The 23,340-nt window shown below is 42.3% G+C and overlaps 1 protein-coding gene across 7 annotated transcripts in view; it reads left to right on the forward strand.

Moving 5' to 3' along the window:
- LOC106573031 (activating molecule in BECN1-regulated autophagy protein 1B) overlaps positions 1–7,204 on the forward strand; it is a 51,408-nt gene extending 44,204 nt beyond the window's left edge. For all 7 annotated transcript variants that reach the window (XM_014147648.2, XM_014147644.2, XM_014147639.2 and 4 more), the window contains one exon: positions 1,539–7,204. In XM_014147648.2, coding sequence (XP_014003123.2) covers positions 1,539–2,164 — 626 coding nt within the window. In that variant the 3' untranslated portion in view covers positions 2,165–7,204. The remainder of the gene's footprint in view (positions 1–1,538) is intronic.
- The last annotated feature ends 16,136 nt before the right edge of the window (positions 7,205–23,340 follow it).

The raw sequence follows: 23,340 nt of genomic DNA on the forward strand, positions 1-23,340 counted from the left end.
ATATATACTGTTATTTTCTTGATCATAAACATAATTAAATGACATTCTTTCAGACCTTGTTTTGGCTGAGGCACGGAAAGTCACCGTTACGGAGAGCAGTAGTGGAGAAGAAGAACAACCACCTGCCAAAACCTCCAGAATGTTCTCTGGCTACTGCAACAAGATCAGCAACAAGAAAGGAGACATAAAATCTGTCAGAGCAGAGATTATTCGCTTCATTCAAGTATCTTCTGTAGAAAATGAAGTTGAATGCTTGCATATTTGGAGAATCCATGCCAAAGTCTTTCCAAGGCTCAAGCAGGTAGCAATGACAGCGTTGTTTGTGCCTGCCACCAGTGTCCCAGTGGTGAGAGTGTTTAGTCATGAAGGCCTCATCATGTGCCTTCATCATGCCAGGCTCAGTGCAAGAACGCTGACAACTTGATCTTTCTGAAATGTAACCTGTCTGCAACAGAAATGTTCTCTGTCTTAGGGCACAGGACGTCATTTGCTACTTGTTACAGGAAATTGTATTTATGTTAAGTGTCCAGGTCAAGTAAGTATATTTTAGGGATAAAGGTAATTACGTTTAATATATAGGACACTTTAGTAGTGCAGTTGCCAGTCATTTTGTTTTACATTCATACTTGTTATTTATCTTCCCTCACCTACAGATTTTCTGTTTGTGTGACACAATGAAGTGAAATATAGACAATGTATGCCACAAAATACCATGCATTTTAAAATGTTATGTTTGATTTTTTTCATATCCAGTACAATTACTTTTATTAATGTAAACTGTCTACATTTTTAAAGGAAATTTATTTTGATTTAAATAGTGTCTCATGTGCTTTCTTTCATACAAGTATTGACTAATGACCAAGGGATTCTCTTCAATAATTTACAAGGTTTATAGACCTAACCCACAGCAGGTAGAAAGCCATTGCCGAAAGGGACTTGAGACTTGACTTATACTTGGCCCTAAAAGACTTGACTTGACTTGGACTCTACCTCAAAGACTTGTGAACATCTCTGGACCTTACAGATGTATGTAAGGAAGGGATAGTCATTATTTCACACAGTGAGTCTACAACTTATTATGTGATTTGTTAAGCCACGTTTTACTCCTGAATTAATTTAGGCAACAAATATATTTTAGTAAATTTCTATTAATTTCTTAAAATGTGTCAAATTTTCTTTTGAGTATTTTGTCTAGATCATGATAAAAAAATGAAAAAGTAAATATATTTCATTCCCACTTTGGAAAAATACTGTGTATGGTCATTATGACAGCAAATGGTAAAATGCTCAGGAAGGGGTGGTTCAACTGTCGGTTTTGCAGAGGAGGGAATCAGTGAAAGGTATATCCTCCGTTATATGGGTAGAAGGCTGGACTGGGTCTCGTTTCGCTAAAAGGAGCAGTCATTAACTTCCTCCCTGGGGCCAATTAAGTTGCCATTACATTGTGTGGCATGTCACCAATAAAAAATCAATCAGCAGCTTGAAAGAGTTCATTATCATCGCTCATATGATAATGAACTCCTCCTCCCTCTATCCAGGCGAGGCCCCAGAGTATGCCCCGGGAGAGGACGCCCTGGCGCGGATCCGCCGGCTCATCGCAGAGGGCGGCATGACGGCGGTGGTCCAGCGGGAGCAGAGCACCACCATGGCCTCCATGGGCGGCTTCGGCAACAACATTATCGTCAGCCATCGCATCCACCGCGGCTCCCAGACCCGGACCGGCGCCGCAGCCTGGCTGCCCAGCAACAGTGACCCCAACCTGCCCGTCCCCGGCCACTCTACAGCCTCCATTTCCACCTCCTCCGCCTGCCCCCTCACTATCACCCAGCCTCAGCCTTCCCAGACCTTGCATCTCAGCCTGGAGAACTCGTCCGCTCCCACAGAACCAGGCCCGGTGTTGGGGCTGCCCTTTGTCTCCCAACCACAACCCCCCAGCCTTGCTTCAGGTGCGGGGGCCGGGCTCTCAGTGGCCATGGACATCGACAACGTGTTTGAAGTAGCCAGCCGAATGGACAATTCTGAGCCAGGCCCCTCTTCCTCCTTGATCTTCTCCTCCTCTTCCTCCTCCTCTCGCAGGTCCTACCCTCCCAGCAGTGGCACAAACGGCAACGATAACAACAGCAGCAGCAGAGATAGTTACCCAGGTGACCCTTACAGCAGGTAGAGTGTGATTTGACCATTATTGCCCAGGAGTGGGAGAGAATCCCCCAGAGCAGACAGTGGGTGACTGATGCTAGTGACGATGCTTTGGGCCGAGAGAAGGTGTATCAGGAACCCTAATGGAACTCAGTGTGGCCCTGTCTAACAGGTGCGCTTCTCCTCAAAGCCTTATCTCACAATAAATGGGTTCTCAGACTCTGCGTGGTCTCCAGCCCCAAACAGAAGGGACATGAGCCCCCCCCCCCCCCATCAGCTTCAGTGGCATTGTGACCCCCTCTGCATTGGTGTGCACTTACATTTGCACTTAAAATGGACCTTAACTGTATGATCATTCCATGTCAGAAAGGGCTTTTACTTGAATTGTGAGTTTTTTTCAGTCCTTCTCTTCACATAGGCGTGACCGATAGACAAGGTTACTCCATTCAAAGTGCCATGTAAGGGTAATTGTAAAGAACAAAAAAAAAACAGAGTGTCATGTTCTGGTGCCATGTGATTGAATTTGACATGAAATAGTGTGTGTAGGACGTGTTATAGGACGTGCATTTGTAATGTGATGATAATGCATAGCGGGAAAATAGTCCTATCGTTGTATGAATCATGATTTGATGTGTGTGGCATGACTAAAGCCATGCCTTTCAAGAGAGAATCTGCAGCTGCCTGCTTTCATTATAGATTGACTATGTCAGAGGGGTCCCCCCCAAAAGGATCATGGTCATATTACCCATGAGTCCCCAAGTGTACAAAGCATCTGATTCGATGGTACAAGACTATGCCCCTTATTGCTTCATGTTCAAACAGGATACAGTGGACTTATACAAAATGGTGGATGTGATGTTTCAATGTCTAGTCAATCATTTCTGACTGTATTGATACTGTAGTATTGTTCTACTGCATGTTTTCAATAATGCTGCATCGTTTCTGAAGAAAAAAGGGAACGCCATCGGTACAAAAGTATTGTGAAATATGGACAAATCGGCATTGAGGGAGGGAGGGAAAGGGTGTCGGGGGAACTAACTCGTACACCTGTTTGGGGAGAGTTAGGCAGCTCTCTAGACATGCTTGTGTCACGCTAAGAGGCAGCACCGTCATTCCTCTTCTGTTGCACTACAGTGACTGGGTTTGGTGCCAAGAGGCGTGCAGTGAGGCCTGGGTCAGGATTTGTTTACCATCTGGTCCCTGGTCACCCATCCCACAAACATCTACCATCCCCTCCTAAATGTGTGATGTAGACCAAGACCAGACCCAGAGCCCCCTGTCGCCTGCACTCACCACTGGTGCTCCAGGGACACGTGAGAGCCGAGAAGTTACCACTAGGATTCAGTGAAACAAACCTGACTGTTGACTTGTTACGCCCAGTGACCCTTTCCACAAAGACTCTGAGGAGGAGCGAGCAGGGGGCTAGTTGGATTGTCTCAGCTGTAGCTGTCTGTCAACAGGGGGAGGGTCTTCACTGAGCTTCTTTACAGTTAAATCCCCAGCACAAACACACCCAGTGCTTAGGAAGCACTGAGGTGGAGCTGTTCAGTGTGTGTATGCTTGTCTCTGTGTATGCGTGTGCAGTTGTAAGTGTGTGTGGAGGTGGTGTATGTTTATTGGCTCCGCAAAATGTAGGCATTCTGCAGCGGAAAAACAGGAGAGCAAGTTTGCCTTTGGCCTATAACCGTGGGTGGGTGGGCCAGAAGGCTTGTATATGTAGCATCTCTTAGTCAAAGTTTCTTTGCCCTAATGGTGTGGTTTGTCACTTGGGGTACGTCGGGGTGAGAGAGCTTTCGATTATAATTTCAATCAGTCCCGTGCTGAACCAGGAAATGGATAAAAAAATCAACTTGAATTATCGATTACCATTTAGATCGAGTTTTGTACTGTAATGTCTTCAGGGGTGTGCCTGGCCTATTGTGACAGGCAGAGTGTCCTTAGCATATAATTTCACTAAAGCCCCCCCCGACCACGTCGGGTGCTTACAGACAAGAAAAATAAATGCCCTGCACACTATAACTTTTATTTTTAAAACCCATAATGCTAAGCAATTTACATTTTAATCGCTTTGTAGGGTTATTATATTGAGAGAGAGAGAGAGAGAGAGAGAGAGGATTGGTGGTTTTTTGAGCTGTGCAGCGACTCCAAGCAAGCTGTTTATTGCATGTATGAAAACTGTCTTACTGATTAGAAGAAAGTCAAATTGCCTGGCAGGTGAAAAAGAAACAAACTTTCTGAATGGTCCTCCTGGCTTTACTTGAATAATGAAGATTTAAAAAAATGTTTGTCGGCTGTTCATGTGTGCTTTGTGTGAAAAAGCACTGTCTGCCATATGTCCCTCACCCTGAATGATACACATACTGTAGGTCCACAACAACACGTTTAACAATGCAAATCAATGGTATACAAACTCTCACCTTATATTACAAAACTTCTATATCAAACTATCAAGTTTGTTCACTTCTTTGGCTTTTCTGTGATGTAATTAAAAAGAGATTTGTTGACATAAAGATGAAAAATGTAACAATTATGTTCTGTGAAGAGATGGCAATCTTATTGGTTCTTAATGGAAAGCTACAGCTACTGTAAATTGTATACAGTTGCTATGACCTGCGGTATTGAACACCTTAAAGGCCCAAAGCAGCTGTTTTATTACCCGTTTTTGGGTAACAATTTTGTACATTACTGTAATAGATTTCCATTAAAAAGGGCAAAAATAGCTTTATAGCAAAAAACTATTTCTCAAGCAAGAATTTTGCAAGGACTGTCTGGGAATGGTGGAAGGGGACAACTGAAAACCTGATGTTATTGGCAGAGAGGTTTGAAACTTTTTTAAAATTGGTATATTAAAGCTGTTAGGGCGACCCAACTAAATTCACATAGAAATGTGAGTTATAGATCTGTCTTTCTCATTTAAAGCAAGTCTACGAAGCGGTATATCTGTTCTATGTGTTCTATTTTTATGCTTCCTGGGTCTTTTACTTTCGGTTTTGTACACCAGCTTCAAACAGATGAAAATACAGCATTTCTGGTTATTGAAATATATTTACAGTGGTTTATATTGTACAATGATTCTCTACACTATGCATTGCTTGTTTTTTCACATACATTGATATGCCACACTGATATGGCAAACTATTAGAATTTTTACAACCAGGAAATGGCACAGCGATTTCTGCATCTTGCACCTTTAACCAATTTACTGCATGGCGATGTCACCATTGAAAGTCTAAACTCCTGCCCATGCAAACCTGCTCATTAGAAGGTCCTGTGTAGATTGTGTTTTCAACCAGCAACTATCAAGAAATAACACTGGTACATTTTTTTTTTTAATACTTTTCCTGTGTTAGTTTTACTATATGATACAAAACACAGGAAAAATTGAATTTTGATGGCACTGGGCCTTAAAGTAACCAAATGTCATCTATACGGTTATTGTATGCATTACCAGCAGTGAACAAATCCTATTCTTAAGGTGAAATATAATTGGTTTTCTACATCTCATATATGCAAATAACAGTGGTTTGAGTTCTGTGGAATGGAATAAATTAAAGTGTATTTAACATAGTGGTAGTATAAACTAATTGGATACATGACACTGCATTTAGACACTAATGCTTTGTCAAACAAATCATACTCCAGACTCCCAATATACATAGGTGTTTTTGAATGTTTAGTATAAGTTGGGAATACTGCTGATTCATCTTAACAAGTGGAGTTGGCCCTCTGTACTTGTGCTTGGCAGGTAATTAATTTAATTAATAGAGATCCAAGAATGGATCCTTGTGGAACACCACATTTGATTTCAAGAGGGGGGAGTTTATTCCTTTTAATGTGACAGATTGCATTCTTCCTTTTCCTTTTAAGAATGCAGATAATGGTCCCCATGTACTTATTTGGTTTTATATTATGAATGTCATGTTTTACACTCCATATTCTTTGTTAAGGCACTTGTGGGGACACCTGTGGTATGCAGTATGTGGGAAACATACGGATACAGACACAGTTTTTCCCACTGATACAATCTATTTTGCTTGACAGTGATCACAGCATTGTCCCAATCATGTTTAATGTCATCCTTGGTTTTTATGAATTTATATCTTTCACTACTTTGCCCCTTTAGGGCCACCACATTTCACAGTCTCTGAGCTGTTTGTGAGGCTTATTTTGTTGTGATATTTTTTAAACCATGTGAGGCAGAGTCTTTGGCAAAATGGTTTAGTTCATTTGAGGGAGAGCGGTTGAGGTTTTGCTCAGTGCCTGTATGGTTCACACTAGTTACTGCCACTACTTATTCTAAATCTACTAAAACTCTTGGCGCTAGTATGTAGCCAAACAGTCACTTGTTGATTATACTAATCAATTACAAATTATTGGTCTTGTTGCTTCCTTTGTTAGTGTACAATAGTCTCTGGTCTAGCCTCATGCTATTCTTCCTATGTTTGGAAGGTTGATTTTATATAGATTTGAATGTAGTGTATTTTTGCCCAACACATTTCTGTTATAAATTACACCTGTGGTGCTTCAGTCAGCTACTTGTTCAACTGCTTTCACAGAAGATCTATGCTGCGTATTAAAACTAGGAACAAACTAGGGCTGTTTGAAAAAGCAGTATCACACATGACTTCAGTATGAAATTGTCCAGGGAGCTAATGTTTAGGGTGTGTTGCTGTGTCACAATACTTTAAAAACATACTTTCCTTATCCTCTTTCATGACCACTGACCAGTGAAAGGACTCAATAGGTTTTCACTATACTGCTGTGCTCTCATCTATCGAGTCCTCAGGTCAGTAGTGAAGAAAAGGATACCAGGTAAGATATTTACAGTATGTGTATGACTTGGGATATAGTCTTGACTGCTATGTCTCTTCCCCCTAAACTGTTATCAATGGTCTCACATGTTTTAGAGTGCTGATGTGATGAAGATTTTCTGTTCTTTTAAGATAAATTAAGATTATAGTAAAAATCCAACAAGTTCTATATCATATATAGGAACACCAAAGATCCTATGTAATGTTGACAATGAAAAAAGGCAAATAAACAATAAACTTCACAAAGGTGTTATTAAGGGGTTGTGATACTTGGTTTGTACCATTTGACTGATCTATAGATTGAGTTTATTAGTAATTATACAATGGGTGGGTCTAATCCTGAATGCTGATTGGTTAAAACCGCATTTCAGCCTGTCTATTCCACAAGTTGCCACCGGATAAATCTAACTGACTGCAATCCACTGTCTCATCAGCCCAGCCAACTTATAAACTTGATCTCCACTATAAAAAGCATCTAGACATTATCTAATTTATTTTAGGCTAACGTTTAGTTTTCAACAGCGGAGATTTGTATAAACCTTGTTTCAATATTCAAATTCGATCTGCTGTCCCATAGTAATGAACGTGTCGGGACGAGATAGGCAGGCAGCGTTTCTCAACCTGTCGAAATCATGAATCAGCTGGCTTCATTTTTATAGATATATACAAAAAAAAAATCTATTGAAAAAAGGTAAAACGAAACGCAGCTAATTTGCAGTCTTTCCAGCTTCAGATTGAAGTGATTGTGTTACTGTAGCTGTGTTGTTGGCTAGCTCCTCTGAACAACAGTGTCCTGACGAGTGAGCACATTTAGAACGAATGAATGACTGGGTCACGTCCATAGATACAGAACAAAAAGACTGAACGACTGGGTCAACCCTATGTTTGTGTTGGGACTATATCTTGTGGAAGGATGAAATAGTATGAATAAATTAATCAATAATGTTTTTAATGAAAATATGTCAATCATTATTTGAATATGTTGGTAACCTGTTATATAAAAGTGATAATGCCCTCGAAGCGGGTGTTTGGAGGATATATTTGCACGGTTTGCCGGCCCTCGAATTCATCTTGGGTCTAACAACACCCGAGCCAATATGTCCTCCAAACACTGGCTTTGAGGGCATTATCACTTAAATACATGTACATCAATGATGTCATAACCGTTGATGTTATTTGTAGTTCTAAACTTGATAGATTCAAGTGGTTTTCCACAAAAGTGGAGGTAATTTTCTACAGTGACTGTGTTTTGTACAGTAGCTATCCACTCAAGGTGGTGCTGAAATTCATATCACAGGCTGCACTTGAAGAAACAAAACATTTGTACAGTCACTGTACTGTAGTATTATTCAATCTGTCAAATGTAAAGGCTTTTAAATCAGCAGTTTCACAAAAAGTGCTGTTACAGTGACCTGGTCTAACCAGGTAGGCAAGTTGAGAACAAGTTCTCATTTACAACTGCGACCTGGCCAAGATGAAGCAAAGCAGTTCGACACATATAACAACACAGAGTTACACATGGAGTAAAACAAACATACAGTAGAAAAATAAGTCTATATACAATGTGAGCAAATGAGGTGAGATAAGGGAGGTAAAGGCAATAAATAGGCCATGGTGGCGAAGTAAATACAATATAGCAATTAAAACACTGGAATGGTAGATTTGACAGTAGATGAGTGTGCAAAGTAGAAATACTGGGGTGCAAAGGAGCAAAATAAATAAATACAGTAGGGGAAGAAGTAGTTGTTTGGGCTATTTATAGATGGGCTATGTACAGGTGCAGTGATCTGTGAGCTGCTCTGACAGCTGGTGCTTAAAGCTAGTGAGGGAGATAAGTGTTTCCAGTTTCAGAGATTTTTGTAGTTTGTTCAAGTCATTGGCAGCAGAGAACTGGAAGGAGAGGCGGCCAAAGGAGGAATTGGCTTTGGGGTGACAAGTGAGATATACCTGCTGGAACGCGTGCTACGGGTGGGTGCAGCTATGGTGACCAGCGAGCAGAGATAAGGCGGGACTTTACCTAGCATGGTCTTGTAGATGACCTGGAGCCAGTGGGTTTGGCGACGAGTATGAAGCGAGGGCCAGCCAACGAAAGCATACAGGTCGCAGTGGTGGGTAGTGTATGGGGCTTTGGTGACAAAACGGATGGCGCTGTGATAGACTGCATCCAATTTGTTGAGTAGGGTGTTGCAGGCTATTTTGTAAATGACATAGCCAAAGACGAGGATCGGTAAGATGGTCAGTTTTACGAGGGTATGTTTGGCAGCATGAGTGAAGGATGCTTTGTTGCGAAATAGGAAGCCAATTCTAGATTTAACTTTGGATTGGAGATGTTTTATGTGAGTCTGGAAGGAGAGTTTACAGTCAAACCAGACACCTAGATATTTGTAGTTGTCCAAATATTCTAAACCCTAGACCCTCAAAAAGCAAGTAGAAACAGGGATACAGTGACCAGGAAAAAGTCCCTAGAAGGAAGAAACCTAGAAATTAACCTGGCTCTGACGGGAGGCGTATCCTTTTTTTTGTTGGCCTATCCTTTTCTCATCAAACGTCAAGAGATCTGTGACGTCACTAGTGGTTGCCAGTGTTTTACTGCGAGGAGACGTGAGTGGACCTAATTGAGAATATCAGATATAGGGCATCTGGTAGACCACACAACGTCTCAGAGAATGATGCTATTGCTTTGTTGAAATCGCTTGTGGATTGGTTATAAAGATGTTTGTGGACAGAGACTGGGATGTAACTGAAGGTTTTGTGATTTTTTTTGTTTGGACTGGATATCTGATTGAATCATGCAATATGAATGGCACAAATTAGACTGAAGATTTGGAGAGGCTTCCTTCTAATTTTTGTGTTAAGTTTATCAATTAATTCCTGTCAAATGTATAACTCATGTACAGACAGTATGACAACTTCTAGTGCACAGGTTTATTTTTCCTTCTCCCAGTTCATTAGAATTCCCCTTTAGCAATGCATGTGAATAAACACATTAGCTTTTGTTTAACATAGGTTATAGATTTACGTATTACCATAGTCTAAAAATACAGTGTATATTTTATGCAATTCCTTTCCTTTCAATTAATTATTATTGATTGATGAATTAAAACAAAAGTTGTTGCTTTGTGAAAATTGTGGATGGGCTATACATGGTGTCCAAAACTGAAAAGAGAACATTGTAAACATTTATTATAAATTATAATAAACCGGGTAGTTTGAGTCCTGAATGCTTATTGGCTGAAACAGCATTCCAGCCATGTGTATATCAGACAATATACCACAGGTATGATGCAAAAATACTTATTTCCTGTTCTATTATAATAGCAATAAGGCAGGTACCTCTGGGGTTTGTGGTATATGGCCAATATACAACGGCTAAGGGCTGTATCCAGGCACTCCGCTTTGCGTCGTGCTAAGAACAGCCCTTAGCCGTGGTATTTTGGCCAAATGCACTATAATTGATTAAAAAAATGAGTGACTGGGCCATTTACATCGAAGCGGAGACCAATATCTGCCCTAAGCAGGGGATCATCAACTCCCCCCCTCTCGAAAGCCCTGAAAGACTTTACAGAGCAGGCCAATAATGGTGCCATCCCCACATCAGGTGTCAGAGAGAATAAAGTAGACGGCATCGGTCAAAATCGTGATTTATGACCCTATGTCCGGATGGGGCGTACATGCCCAAATAAGGGCATCCGGTCAGGACATCCTGGCGGGAAGGTGTCACGTGGTTAAGGTCATATAGTTGCATCCTGTTCTGTCATGTGTTAGAATGTGTGTTATTTTATATCTATATTGCATCTATTCCTTTGAAGTGGTCATGATGATTGATGTGTAGGGACCTTGTTGAGCTGGGGGGGTTGTGTTTGAACATTTCAAAGAGGATGGCCCCCACATCCCACCTATTTTATTGCTCTTAGGGTTGTTGTCTATGAATTAGGAATGTCCGGGGGGCTATGTGTTGGAGGCAGACGTCTTATAAATACGCCCCAGACACACATGCGGCCCCAGAACACTAAACAAGATTTTAAAAATAAACATGGATTTTGGTAAAGCAGTGATGACCATAACAACGGAAGCAGGACCGCGGTTGAAACATAGAGAAAAGACCCAGTATAAAGCAACAATATACGATGTGCCAAAAAAGCGGTTTCTATGTGTGTATAGAACCCAAATACCGCCCGCAACTGCACTGAAAGATCAAGTGATGATGTCTAATGGACAGCACTGGGTATCAGTTTGATTACCCAGCCCGTAGAGTGAAACTCTATACCGTAGCCGAAGGTGGAGAATATACAGACCAGACTTTAGGAGTGGACTATGGGGCTGAAGACTGGTCGGTTTTTCGCAAGGTTTTGTGTCCCGAACTGAGAGTTATCACCAAGGGGTATAGCTTGTTCACGGGCTACGAGACCCGTTGGGAAGGTACCCCAGAATCCTCAGGAAGAGTATTTCACAGGGTGAAAATACAGAGAAAGAATGGCCTTCCTTGTGGATGCGTGGAGTTCTATATCAGCAACGAGGAAACCCGCAACCAAAACATTCATGATGGTGGCCTGACTGGGGATTTCAGGTTGCGAATGCTTATTCCTTTTAAAAGTTGGGATCTAATGGAATTGAGCATGTTAGAGTTGTTGGACGTTCTTTTTGTACAGAGCCAACAGTGGCAGAGCATTGTTCGGGCTAAGGAAGTGCATAATATATACGAATCCTGAGGATTATGATTCAAAGGAATCCCAAGAAGGGTCATCCTCAGAAGGGTCAGCCCCCGAAGAAAACTAAGTACACGGCTGCGTTAACCACGCCCTGACCCCCCAAAGGCCTGGTTCTACAATAAAAGGAGGTCCCTTAAAGCCTCCACTTCTTCATTTCAGCATATACCATGGATATTCCTACAACATACCTGGACTCTGATACATCATGGGGACCAGACCCTAAGGACTGTATGCCTCGCAGCCAACCATTCTACTCCCCCAGCCAAGACCCCCGACACCCCCTACATGTACACAGCCTGAGGATGTGTTTGATGGGGTGGTCAGTACTATTTTTGTGGACACCATCAAGGCCTCTGTAGCCACACTTTTAAACGTGGTGATTGGAGAGTATATACGTGAAAAATGCATCGGTTGTGAGATCAATCACCCCAGCCAGCGCCGGCATCCATGTTTATACGAGCCCCCAAGATACTACTTCTTCAACCATTTTGAGGAGCTGGTGAAAAGACTGTGGTCCTGCAGGTTTATACCTGCGCTGGTCAGAGCCCTGGAGTCTATGGGTCTTGTGCCGTCTATTCCCAGAGTTTACGGGGTAACCGAGGCTTTCCTACATGAACTGAAGGAGGCGATCTACATCCACGAGAAACTCAAAGAAATCTGACACCCTGGTGGACGACAACAAATACCGGGAAGCTGTAGTGGAGGACGTGATGACTTTCTGGCTCAACAAAAGCCAAGAGACCGAGTGACAATACACATTTGTTATTTAGATGTAAAGCAATGGGGAACTATATACATACATTGTTAGAGAGAATAAATACGTTTTTTCTTTTGAGAGAACTTACAAATGTGATGCATCAAATTATTGAAAATTAAGTGAACAATGAATCGTTCTACACAACCCATAATACATGGGCTAATGTAGAGTGTGTGCTAGAAATGGAGCAAATCATGAATCATGTACGACATACGGGCAAGAATATGCAATGGACACAACTGGTCTCCCGTCTTGTGGATGATTCTGAAGAACTAGAAACAACCTTGTCTAAGATTTTACTTTATTTGTTTGAAACACTGTTTAATTGTAACATGTATCATATTTGTTGTTTATATACTTATATAGCTGATGTGTGTGTTTTAAAAATTCAGCGACACAAGCCTGTAAATCTAAACCAAATATACAGGGTGTTGCATGCTGGGATCGTTGAGAAAACGGGGACAAGTATCCTGCAACGAATCGTAAATTGTCTGTATATGTAAAACATGATGTTTGCAAAAATAAAAATACAAAAATGAATATGAAATGTTGTCGTTATTTGAAAGTGGCTCATTAACGTTATTGTACCTCAGAGAGGCAGGAAGGATGGCGGCGCAGATGTTGAAAAACGTGTATTACACCCCCTCTAACCCTGGGTCTTATGGGGGTAAGGAGCGTTTACAGAGAGCTATAGCCGAAGGAACAGGTAGCCGGATAGGCGTTGCTCAAGTGGATGATTGGTTAGCCGCGCAGGATGCTTATACTCTGCATAAACCTGTACGAAAACAATTTCCAAGAAATATAGTTTTTTCTACTCATCCCTTGTCCCAGTTTCAGGCGGATCTATGTGACATGCAGGCCCTTGCAGATAAAAATGATGGAAATCGATACATGCTAACGGTTATAGATATTTTCTCTAAAATGGCCTTTGTAAGGGTCTTAAGAAATAAGAGTGGGGCAGAGGTGACCAGGGCTTTTGGCGCTATCTTGAAGGAAGTAGGAGCCTCCAAGAAAGTGCAGACTGATGGCGGAAAATAATTTTTTAATAATACTTTTCAGAAACTCATGAAGAAGCACAATATAGTACATTTTGCCACAGGGTCGGATTTGAAAGCTTCAGTTGTTGAACGCTTTAACAGAATGCTGAAGGAGCGGATGTGGAAATATTTTACAGCTCACAACACGCATAGATATATCGATATAGTTCAAGATTTAGTAAAGGGTTACAACTACAGCTACCATAAGAGTATAAGGATGAAGCCCGCAGAGGTCTCTTCTGAAAACTCTTTTCAAGTCTTTAAAAATCTGTATGGTTTGTTCCCCCTTCGCCATAAGAATTTTTTTTATTTTAAATTCATAGTGGGGGACATGGTACGTATATCAAAGTTGAGGGGTGTTTTCGACCAAAAATATGAGCAAGGTTACAGCGACGAGGTGTTCACCGTTACCGAATGTCTACCTCACATACCCCCTGTCTACAAGTTAAAAGATTATGACGGGGAGCTTATAGAGGGATCGTTTTATGAGAAGGAACTACAGAAGGTACAGATGGTTAAAGACAAAGTCTTTCACGTGGAGGAGATTCTAGATCATAAGAGAGAAAGGGGTAAAAAAATGGGTGTTGGTCCGTTGGAAAAACTGGCCCCAAAAGTTTAACAGCTGGGTTTTAGAGCAAAATGTGGTGGAGGCATCGGGGGTTAACTTAAACCCTCAGGCATGATAAATACAACATCATTCGCGTGTACACAGGAGTGCATCATGGAACACAGCGGCTTCTACCTGACCCTCCCCAGTAATGCGTCTGCACACCTATATAGTAAGAACCAAAGTTCGAATTATACAACCAATTTTCCAAAGCCTATAGATTTATCCGAGGCCTGGGAAGTAGGTCTCAGCGAGATTACATACCCCCACAGCTGGTATAATATCAAAGAGAAGGACCGGGATTTTTATTGCAAAAGGATATCGGAACCTGCAAAACTTATAAAGATTAAAAAAGGGTTCTATAGAACCGTCAACAGGATCGTCTCAGAGTTGAATGAACTCCTAACCCAGAACAATACGGAAATACTCTTGAGCTACAACCCTATTCATAAACGTGTACAAATCTCAGGGGCTGCGGATAGGGGTATAAAGACCACCGGTAATTTAGCCTACATGTTGGGGCTGGTTCCCAATAAATGGACGTATGTGAAAGATAAATTATCCCCATTCCCTGCGGATATACATGAAGGGTTTTACAACATATTTGTGTATACCGACATCATATCATATCAGAGGGTAGGAGACAGTTGTGTGCCCCTCCTGAGAACAGTTCATATAGAGGGAAATGATGGAGGGATAGTCACAGTCATCTACGACAAGCCACACTACGTACCTGTAAGCAAGAAATATATTGAGAACATTCTGGTTGAGCTTAAAACGGATCAGAACGAAAACATTGAATTTACTTATGGTAAAACAAGTGTAAAACTCCACTTTAGGCCCTCCAAAGCCTCTCTACATATATAATATATTATTAGTATTTTATATATATATACACTGCTCAAAAAAATAAAGGGAACACTAAAATAACACATCCTAGATCTGAATGAATGAAATAATCTTATTAAATACTTTTTTCTTTACATAGTTGAATGTGCTGACAACAAAATCACACAAAAATAATCAATGGAAATCCAATTTATCAACCCATGGAGGTCTGGATTTGGAGTCCCACTCAAAATTAAAGTGGAAAACCACACTACAGGCTGATCCAACTTTGATGTAATGTCCTTAAAACAAGTCAAAATGAGGCTCAGTACTGTGTGTGGCCTCCACGTGCCTGTATGACCTCCCTACAACGCCTGGGCATGCTCCTGATGAGGTGGCGGATGGTCTCCTTAGGGATCTCCTCCCAGACCTGGACTAAAGCATCCGCCAACTCCTGGACAGTCTGTGGTGCAACGTGGCGTTGGTGGATGGAGCGAGACATGATGTCCCAGATGTGCTCAATTGGATTCAGGTCTGGGGAACGGGCGGGCCAGTCCATAGCATCAATGCCTTCCTCTTGCAGGAACTGCTGACACACTCCAGCCACATGAGGTCTAGCATTGTCTTGCATTAGGAGGAACCCAGGGCCAACCGCACCAGCATATGGTCTCACAAGGGGTCTGAGGGTCTCATCTCGGTACCTAATGGCAGTCAGGCTACCTCTGGCGAGCACATGGAGGGCTGTGCAGCCCCCCAAAGAAATGCCACCCCACACCATGACTGACCCACCGCCAAACCGGTCATGCTGGAGGATGTTGCAGGCAGCAGAACGTTCTCCACGGGGTCTCCAGACTCTGTCACGTCTGTCACATGTGCTCAGTGTGAACCTGCTTTCATCTGTGAAGCGCATAGGGCGCCAGTGGCGAATTTGCCGATCTTGGTGTTCTCTGGCAAATGCCAAACGTCCTGCGCGGTGTTGGGCTGTAAGCACAACCCCCACCTGTGGCCGACGGGCCCTCATACCACCCTCATGGAGTCTGTTTCTGACCGTTTGAGCAGACACATGCACATTTGTGGCCAGCTGGAGGTCATTTTGCAGGGCTCTGGCAGTGCTCCTCCTGCTCCTCCTTGCACAAAGGCGGAGGTAGCGGTCCTGCTGCTGGGTTGTTGGCCTCCTCCACGTCTCCTGATGTACTGGCCTGTCTCCTGGTAGCGCCTCCATGCTCTGGACACTACGCTGACAGACACAGCAAACCTTCTTGCCACAGCTCGCATTGATGTGCCATCCTGGATGAGCTGCACTACCTGAGCCACTTGTGTGGGTTGTAGACTCCGTCTCATGCTACCACTAGAGTGAAAGCACCGGCAGCATTCAAAAGTGACCAAAACATCAGCCAGGAAGCATAGGAACTGAGAAGTGGTCTGTGGTCACCACCTGCAGAACCACTCCTTTAATGGGGGTGTCTTGCTAATTGCCTATAATTTCCACCTGTTGTCTATTCCATTTGCACTACAGCATGTGAAATTTATTGTCAATCAGTGTTGCTTCCTAAGTGGACAGTTTGATTTCACAGAAGTGTGATTGACTTGGAGTTACATTGTGTTGTTTAAGTGTTCCCTTTATTTTTTTGAGCAGTGTATATTATTATTATTTTATTTTATATATTTTTTTTAATAAACATAATATAAATAAATAAAAAATGGTTATGGAACACAACCACCATCTCGACCCTAACCGCTACGTCTCATACTATGTTGAACAAGTGGGTAATGGGTTACCCGGCTATCATGGATCCCCGACCATGTATGGTACGCCTAATCAGTCAAAGCAGTGCCACATACCCCTATAGGGCCATCATGGAGTGTTTATACTCAACTACTCCGAAGACACTCTCAAGACACAATTCAGCGCCGGGCTGTTTAGCAAGGATACTGCAGGAGTCTCTATGGAATTGATAGACCCTTCCACCGGTGCAAACAAAGGACTGGAGGCACGCGCTCGCTACTGTGCCGAATCTCGAGAGTTTCATCTGCTAGGGCCTATACACTCTGACATTTTCTTTCAAGAACGTTTACTCTTAAATTCAATTGATTTAAGACTCAAATTAACCAGGGCCAAGGATGAGTTTTGTCTGATGTCTGCCCAAGACGGTGACTTTAGTTTAAAAGTGTTGGGGGCAACGCTTTCTATTAAAAAAGTGTCTGTATCTCCGGCAGTTCGTCTGGGTCACACACAGGCTTTGATGAAAGGAAATGCCCTTTACCCTCTCCAAAGAATTACCATGAAAACCTTTAGCATACTTGTGGGCAGTTGAATCTGTAGTCAAGAAAACCTTTTTCTAGGCCCTTTACCACGCTACATGGTTATAGGTTTGGTTGATCACGCCTCTAATACGGGCAGCTTACATTTAAAAAAAACTTTAATTTTCAACATTTCAATGCAGAGTATGTAGCTCTCTGTCAGGACGGACGTCAGGTCCCTGCTAAGGCTTTCCAACCGCAATTTAATAACAACATATCTGTGCGAGAATTTTACAATCTATTCCTGGCTACCGGGAGGCATCTAAAAGATCTCTCTTTACCTATTGACAGACATGATTTTGCAGAGGGTTACACATTGTATGCTTTCAATTTATCCCCTGATGATGACACCTCAGGAAATCTGTCTGTGGTGTCCCAAGGTAACCTCAGGCTGGAAATGCGTTTCCATACACCTTTAGCCTGTACAGTTAGCATGATTGTTTATGCGTGCTCTGATTCAATCTTGGAAGTGAATGCCCGAAGACAGGTCTTAGTGGATTATTATTAAGGATCGTTGAGCAAAGACATGAATACCCAAGAGTTGGAGGGGCTCATTACCCGCTTGATTGGGAAACAATTTTATGGAGTGTGGGCTTGTGATGAATTACCTATTGAGAAATGGCCTGAGCGGCCGGCCATGTTTATTGTTAATACCCATCCTAAACACATGCCGGGGGAACACTGGCTAGCTGTGACACTAGAAGATAAAGGAGGAAGAAAAATCTCAACTTTTTTTTATTCCCAGGGCTTTCCCCCCGGTTTTTCACATTTTCCCAAATCTATTAAAGATTTTTTGACCAAAAACGGATCAAAGATCTACTACAGCATCAAACAAGTGCAAGATAACCTTTCCACTACATGTGGTCAACACTGTGTATTCTACCTATGTCAAAGAGCCCGGGGAGTTTCTTTTGAAGATGTTATGTCTCTTTATAATGATGATTTAAGAAGTAATGATAAAGTTGTAGATTGTTTTGTTAGAAAATATCAAAAGTGTTCAAATATGTGTCCTTTAAGACCGTGTAATCAAGGCGTATGCTCACGTCAAATGTTTCAAGAATGCCACAAATGTTAAATTGCTTAATTTAATCATAGTCGTTCAAAAGTCATTCAAAAGTCATTCAAAAATCATTCAAAAATCTAACCACCCCGAAAGATTGGGATTAGGAAAAGGTCCGGAGGCGTTCATGGGGCTAAATGAGTCATCATCATCCCCTTCATAGGGGGGAGGGTTTGTTGGGACATCTTTAGGGGTGCTGTAGCTCGGTGAAGGGTTTTGTTTTAAAGCTTGAATCTGTTGACGAAGCTTATGGTTAGGTACCCCCCGAGAGGGGAATGTTGAGGATTGCCAGGGCCTTAAGAAACTGACGCCACCCTGGTGGTCTTCTGTCATCAGCAACCTTGTGGGCTGCCGTGGTACTTTTAAGCAAGTCAAGCATATGTGAACCCTTGACAACAGCGCCCTGAAGGATAAACTCTCCTTTGTCATTCCAAGTAGCGGTCCCCTTTGAGTCGTTTAGCTTGTTCATAATGTATCTAGCATTTTTCCTGTTACGTGCCGGAACATGTGTCAACATGTCATGCATAACATTATCTTTAACAGGCATCGGATCTTCAGCCGTTAAGATCGCAGGTACAGGCATTACAGGGGCATGGCTCTCTCTAGGCACGTCATCTTTTAAAGGTTCAGGTAGGGAAAGCGTTAAATGGTTGGTATCTCTCTCACCTTGTTTTACCAAGGCCAAATACCTTTGCAAAAGGTTTGTGAATTTTTGGACCTTATCATAGGGGTTCAATCCTTTTCGGTTCAAAATATCCTTCATGGCCGTATCCAAATCATTTTCCGCTGTTTGTCTGATATTTTCAGGACCCTGCATTTGTTTTTTAAGTCTATCCAACTCTTGTTGAGGCACCAATTACATTTTATTTGCCATCACACTCTGTGTTCAACCCCCACGTCTGGCAGCAATAAGGCTGGTGATGAAGGGCACAGCTATAGTTAGCAACGGCAGAAGAAAACCCCCAGACTGTTGTAGGCTATGTCTTTTCTTTCGAAGACTAGCAAAGAGTTTGGTATTTTGTCTCTTTAATTTTTTTAATTGGGTCAGGGTGAGTGGAATGCGCCATTTGAGAAGATTCAAAGCAATCTCACGTAGGGATAATATGAGATCTGAAGAACCGTGATCTAAGATGGCCTTCCGTTCTTTAGCTGTAGCCCCAACTAGGCTTCTCAAGAGGGGCAGGTTTCTTTTTAAACGCAGAGACATAGCGGTTACTTTTTAGGAATGTACGCCGCCGTCCACTCCCACGGGAACAGGCCTGTTCGGAGCCTCAGGTGTTCTGGAGTATTTGCTTTTAAATCCACAATTAAATAAGAAAATGGTGCTTTGGTAGCGTCCTCATAGCACTCCATAAAGTAGGATTTCCTTCCAGGGTACATCTGCTGAGCTAGAGTGTTAATTTGTAGTTTGTCTCTAGGGTCTTTGAACAAAACCATGTAATTGGCGTTCAAACTAATGGTACGGCTGTTTTTACCTTGGTGAAACACATTCTGCACCAAGTAAAGCATGGACAGGTTTCTATGATGAGTATATTGGGTAAAAGCTATTGCAATTTCAGGATGTTCGCTACCTGCAAATAGCATATCGTCCAAAACCAGCAGATTGTTTTTATGAGGAGGTAAAAGTTCATCATCAGACAGGGATTCAGGTATTCCTTCAACAAACTTCATTTTTATTTTCTTCAACAATTCATCATAACACGAATAACACCACACAATATTGTCAGGCTTCTGAGATAACACATGTTCAGAATTCTCTAAAATACCTTTTACAAAACAAGTTTTACCACTGTTGGAGGGGCCTGCGATTAAGACCGAAAATGGTAGTTGCAACCGGGGATCAAAACCTTACAGCAGCCATTATATCTTAAGCTTTAAGACACACTGGGGCTTGTAGCATAAGTCAGTAGCCAAAGGGCAATGTTGTCCCATTAGGTAAAAGCAGTCTCTTGTCATAGACTACCCTGAATCTTTTAGTAAGTGGGGCATTCCTGAGATGGAAGACCTTTTTATCCCTAACAATTTTTTTGTAGGAGCTCAAAAGCTCCAAGTCACTATTCTGATCGTTTATGAACCCTTCGACCAAGCGTGTGATTGATTCCAAGTTTACACGCGGGGCATTTTCGTAGTTTGGAGTCACGCCTTTGGCTTTCAACACCACGTGATTGTCATTAGTCCTAAAAGCATAGCTTTTGGGCCCACAGGAGGACCATTCTGTGATATGGTCGCCATCTTTGAGTTCACTCGTTAAACCACCCAGATAGTTGCTAAGTGGGGGGCTCCAGTCACCCTGTTTGCTTACATAGAACACAGAGTCGGTGTCATGATAAAGAACCCTTCTCTGAAGCTGCTCCATGAGGGCGTACAGTTCAAGTCGGCCATAGGCCGTGGTAAATGCTGCAAGAAACACATTTACATTACCTGGGGGTAGAACCCACTTCTTGTTACGTCTCCATTGCACCAGGGCAATGTCTTGACTCAAGAATGAAAAATGTGAAATTTCGTATTGGTCCGAAAAAACAAAATCCAAACATTCTTTGGGGTCTTTAATGATCGACGTTGTTAGCATATTGCATCTCTGCGAAAGCTTCCCCCAAAGCGAGTTTAAGTACAATTTCGACACATTTCGTTTGGTCTTGTTGACCTCTATTCGGTCGGGGTCAAGAAGTATGCTTTCTCTGTCATGATAGTCTCGAATGTACTTGTCTTTGCTCTCTTGATCTGTGACCGATGCAGGATAGCCTGAAGCCATTTGCTTGCATCTCAAGAAGGTCTTGATGTACTCTTTAAAAAGAGTGTCTGATTTCCTGGAAAAGTTCCACACTTCAAAGATTTCGGCCACACGGTACCCCTTCTCTAGAGCCTTCGAGAATTCAACTGTGATCCAGACACCTGTAAGGGCTCTTTCCTGATCTGAGTGATCACAAGGCTTTTCCTGGTTGTTGTTTTCACTGCAGGTGCGACATAGGGGAAAGAAAAGTTTTCCTTGAGGTCCCTTGTAAGGCAACACTGGTATAAACAAACCCCTAGGTGGGTAGACAGTTGCTTTGATCAAACCAAAATAGTTTTGGGGTAAGTCAAAGTCGCGGTGAATAATTTCATAGGATAGCGTGAATTGCCCCATAGGATAGCATGAGGAACTCATTACATGAGGATAAAGAGATGTAAAATCTACATATCCTATTGTCTCGTCTGGTTGCGCTACATACCGCAAGGTCAAAGCATTGGTACGGCCTCCATACAAGGCCTGTCGTGGCTCCAAGGGTTCGGGTGTGTCAAAGCTGGAATGGAAAGCTCAAACATGAGGATCAGACTTTTTGAGTGCGGTCCACTCATGCTCCCACATAATATTCACTTTCAAACCATAAGTAGCCTGTAAAGATTCCAATTTGTCTTGAAACTCTAAGTACATTGCTCCAAAAGTATTTTGGGTTAGGACACACAAGGCCTGTGGCTCAAAGCAAGATTTACAACCGTGGAAGAAACAACCGTTGTACTCAAACACGGTCTCAACACGTCAATCTGTGTGTATCCATCTACATGATTGTTACGTGAATTAAGTTATCAATGTTCTTAAACCGAACTTCAATTAAACTACTCAGTTTTGCCAGCCTAGCTGTTCCCATGCCGTTGTTTCTCTCCCTAACTTAGGGAGACATCTTTTCCTGTTCCTTCCCCAAGGTCATCTTATCAACTCTGCCCTGCTAATTTTGAAGTGGTAAAAGTGTCTTACTCACACACAGTATTGGAACATAGTTTTTAACCCATTATTATAGCCTTATTTCGAATACATTTCAACAGGTTATAGGGTTTCTGAGTGAAATCATTTAGTCAAACCTTTAATCATATAATTTCCATTACAATGATAAACCCCAAACGCCTTCTCACCCCTATTCAAAGCATGTTGAATAAAAATGTCTTTATCCTGGGCCAAGTACTCCAACCACTGAATGGAGCCACTAGAGTATGACTTGAATTGGCGTCGGTAGTTGTCAGGCGAGGGGATAGCTATAGATGCTGTAGGTAGAAAGTGTGTACGATAGGTTTTCATGCATGCCGATGCAATAGTTGTACAACTCCAGGGGTCAATGCCTGCATCTTTGATGACCTCTGCTCTGAATCTGAGGCACCCCTCGCGAAGGATAACCACGTCGTTGTCACAGTATGACTCCATCTCTTTGTGGAAATCAAAAGTGCTGTGACATACTGTCTCGTACCATGTCATGAATCTCTCTCGCTCTTTGGGAGACATTTGATCACAACCGTACATTTCGGGTCTCGGATAAGATCCTATATAGTGTAGATTCTCCTCAGATGTAAAAAAAATGGGGAAACCAACCTTTCACAGAGTTCTCAAAACCCAAGGCCTCAGGCATTTGAGCCAATCTCATGGGTAAGAAGCTTAAACTGTCAATGTATCTCTGGTTGAAAGCGGGGTCAACAAAACACAAGATTTACTACCTTGTGCTATGACACTGGGTGCAACGCTTTGCTGTATCAGAGGGTTCAAAAGAAGGTCCGAATCATATGCTCTAGAATTGTGAAGTTTCTGTACTGGGGTTTTCTGAAGTGTTTTAGAAAGAGGAGTGCACAATTGGGTCCCTCTGCTGACCACTTATCCCCCTTGAAAGTCATGGTAGATACAAAAATAGGCAAATGAACCCCTGATTGTTGATTAGTCTCAAAATCATAAAAAACGTATTTCTCTGAATGTTCATCTTCAGCCAAGGGTTGAATATAACACTCGTGTGGCACTTCTTGAACCACTTCAGAGTCTCTGCTTTTCAAAGGCCCTTTACAGATTGGGCAATGTATGATTCCACACACATATGAGGCTTAGGGCTGTCTATTTTGAGGTTGTAATTGCATTGACATTTTGGACATTCCTTGTTAATATCACAACTGCTTACAGATTTACAGGCCTTGGGTGCCATGTTTCAATTTTGTGTTTTTCGTAACAGTAGGTCGAGTGACATGTCCTGCGACAATCGTCACAGGGTGTCAGGTTTAAGGGCTGCATTGGACAATTTTCATCCAGACATACGGAACAGTTATAACGGCACGAGTGCCCCCCCTTTCGGGTGTAGCTGGTAT

Source organism: Salmo salar, chromosome ssa16 (assembly GCF_905237065.1).
Source record: "Salmo salar chromosome ssa16, Ssal_v3.1, whole genome shotgun sequence".
NCBI lineage: Eukaryota > Metazoa > Chordata > Actinopteri > Salmoniformes > Salmonidae > Salmo > Salmo salar.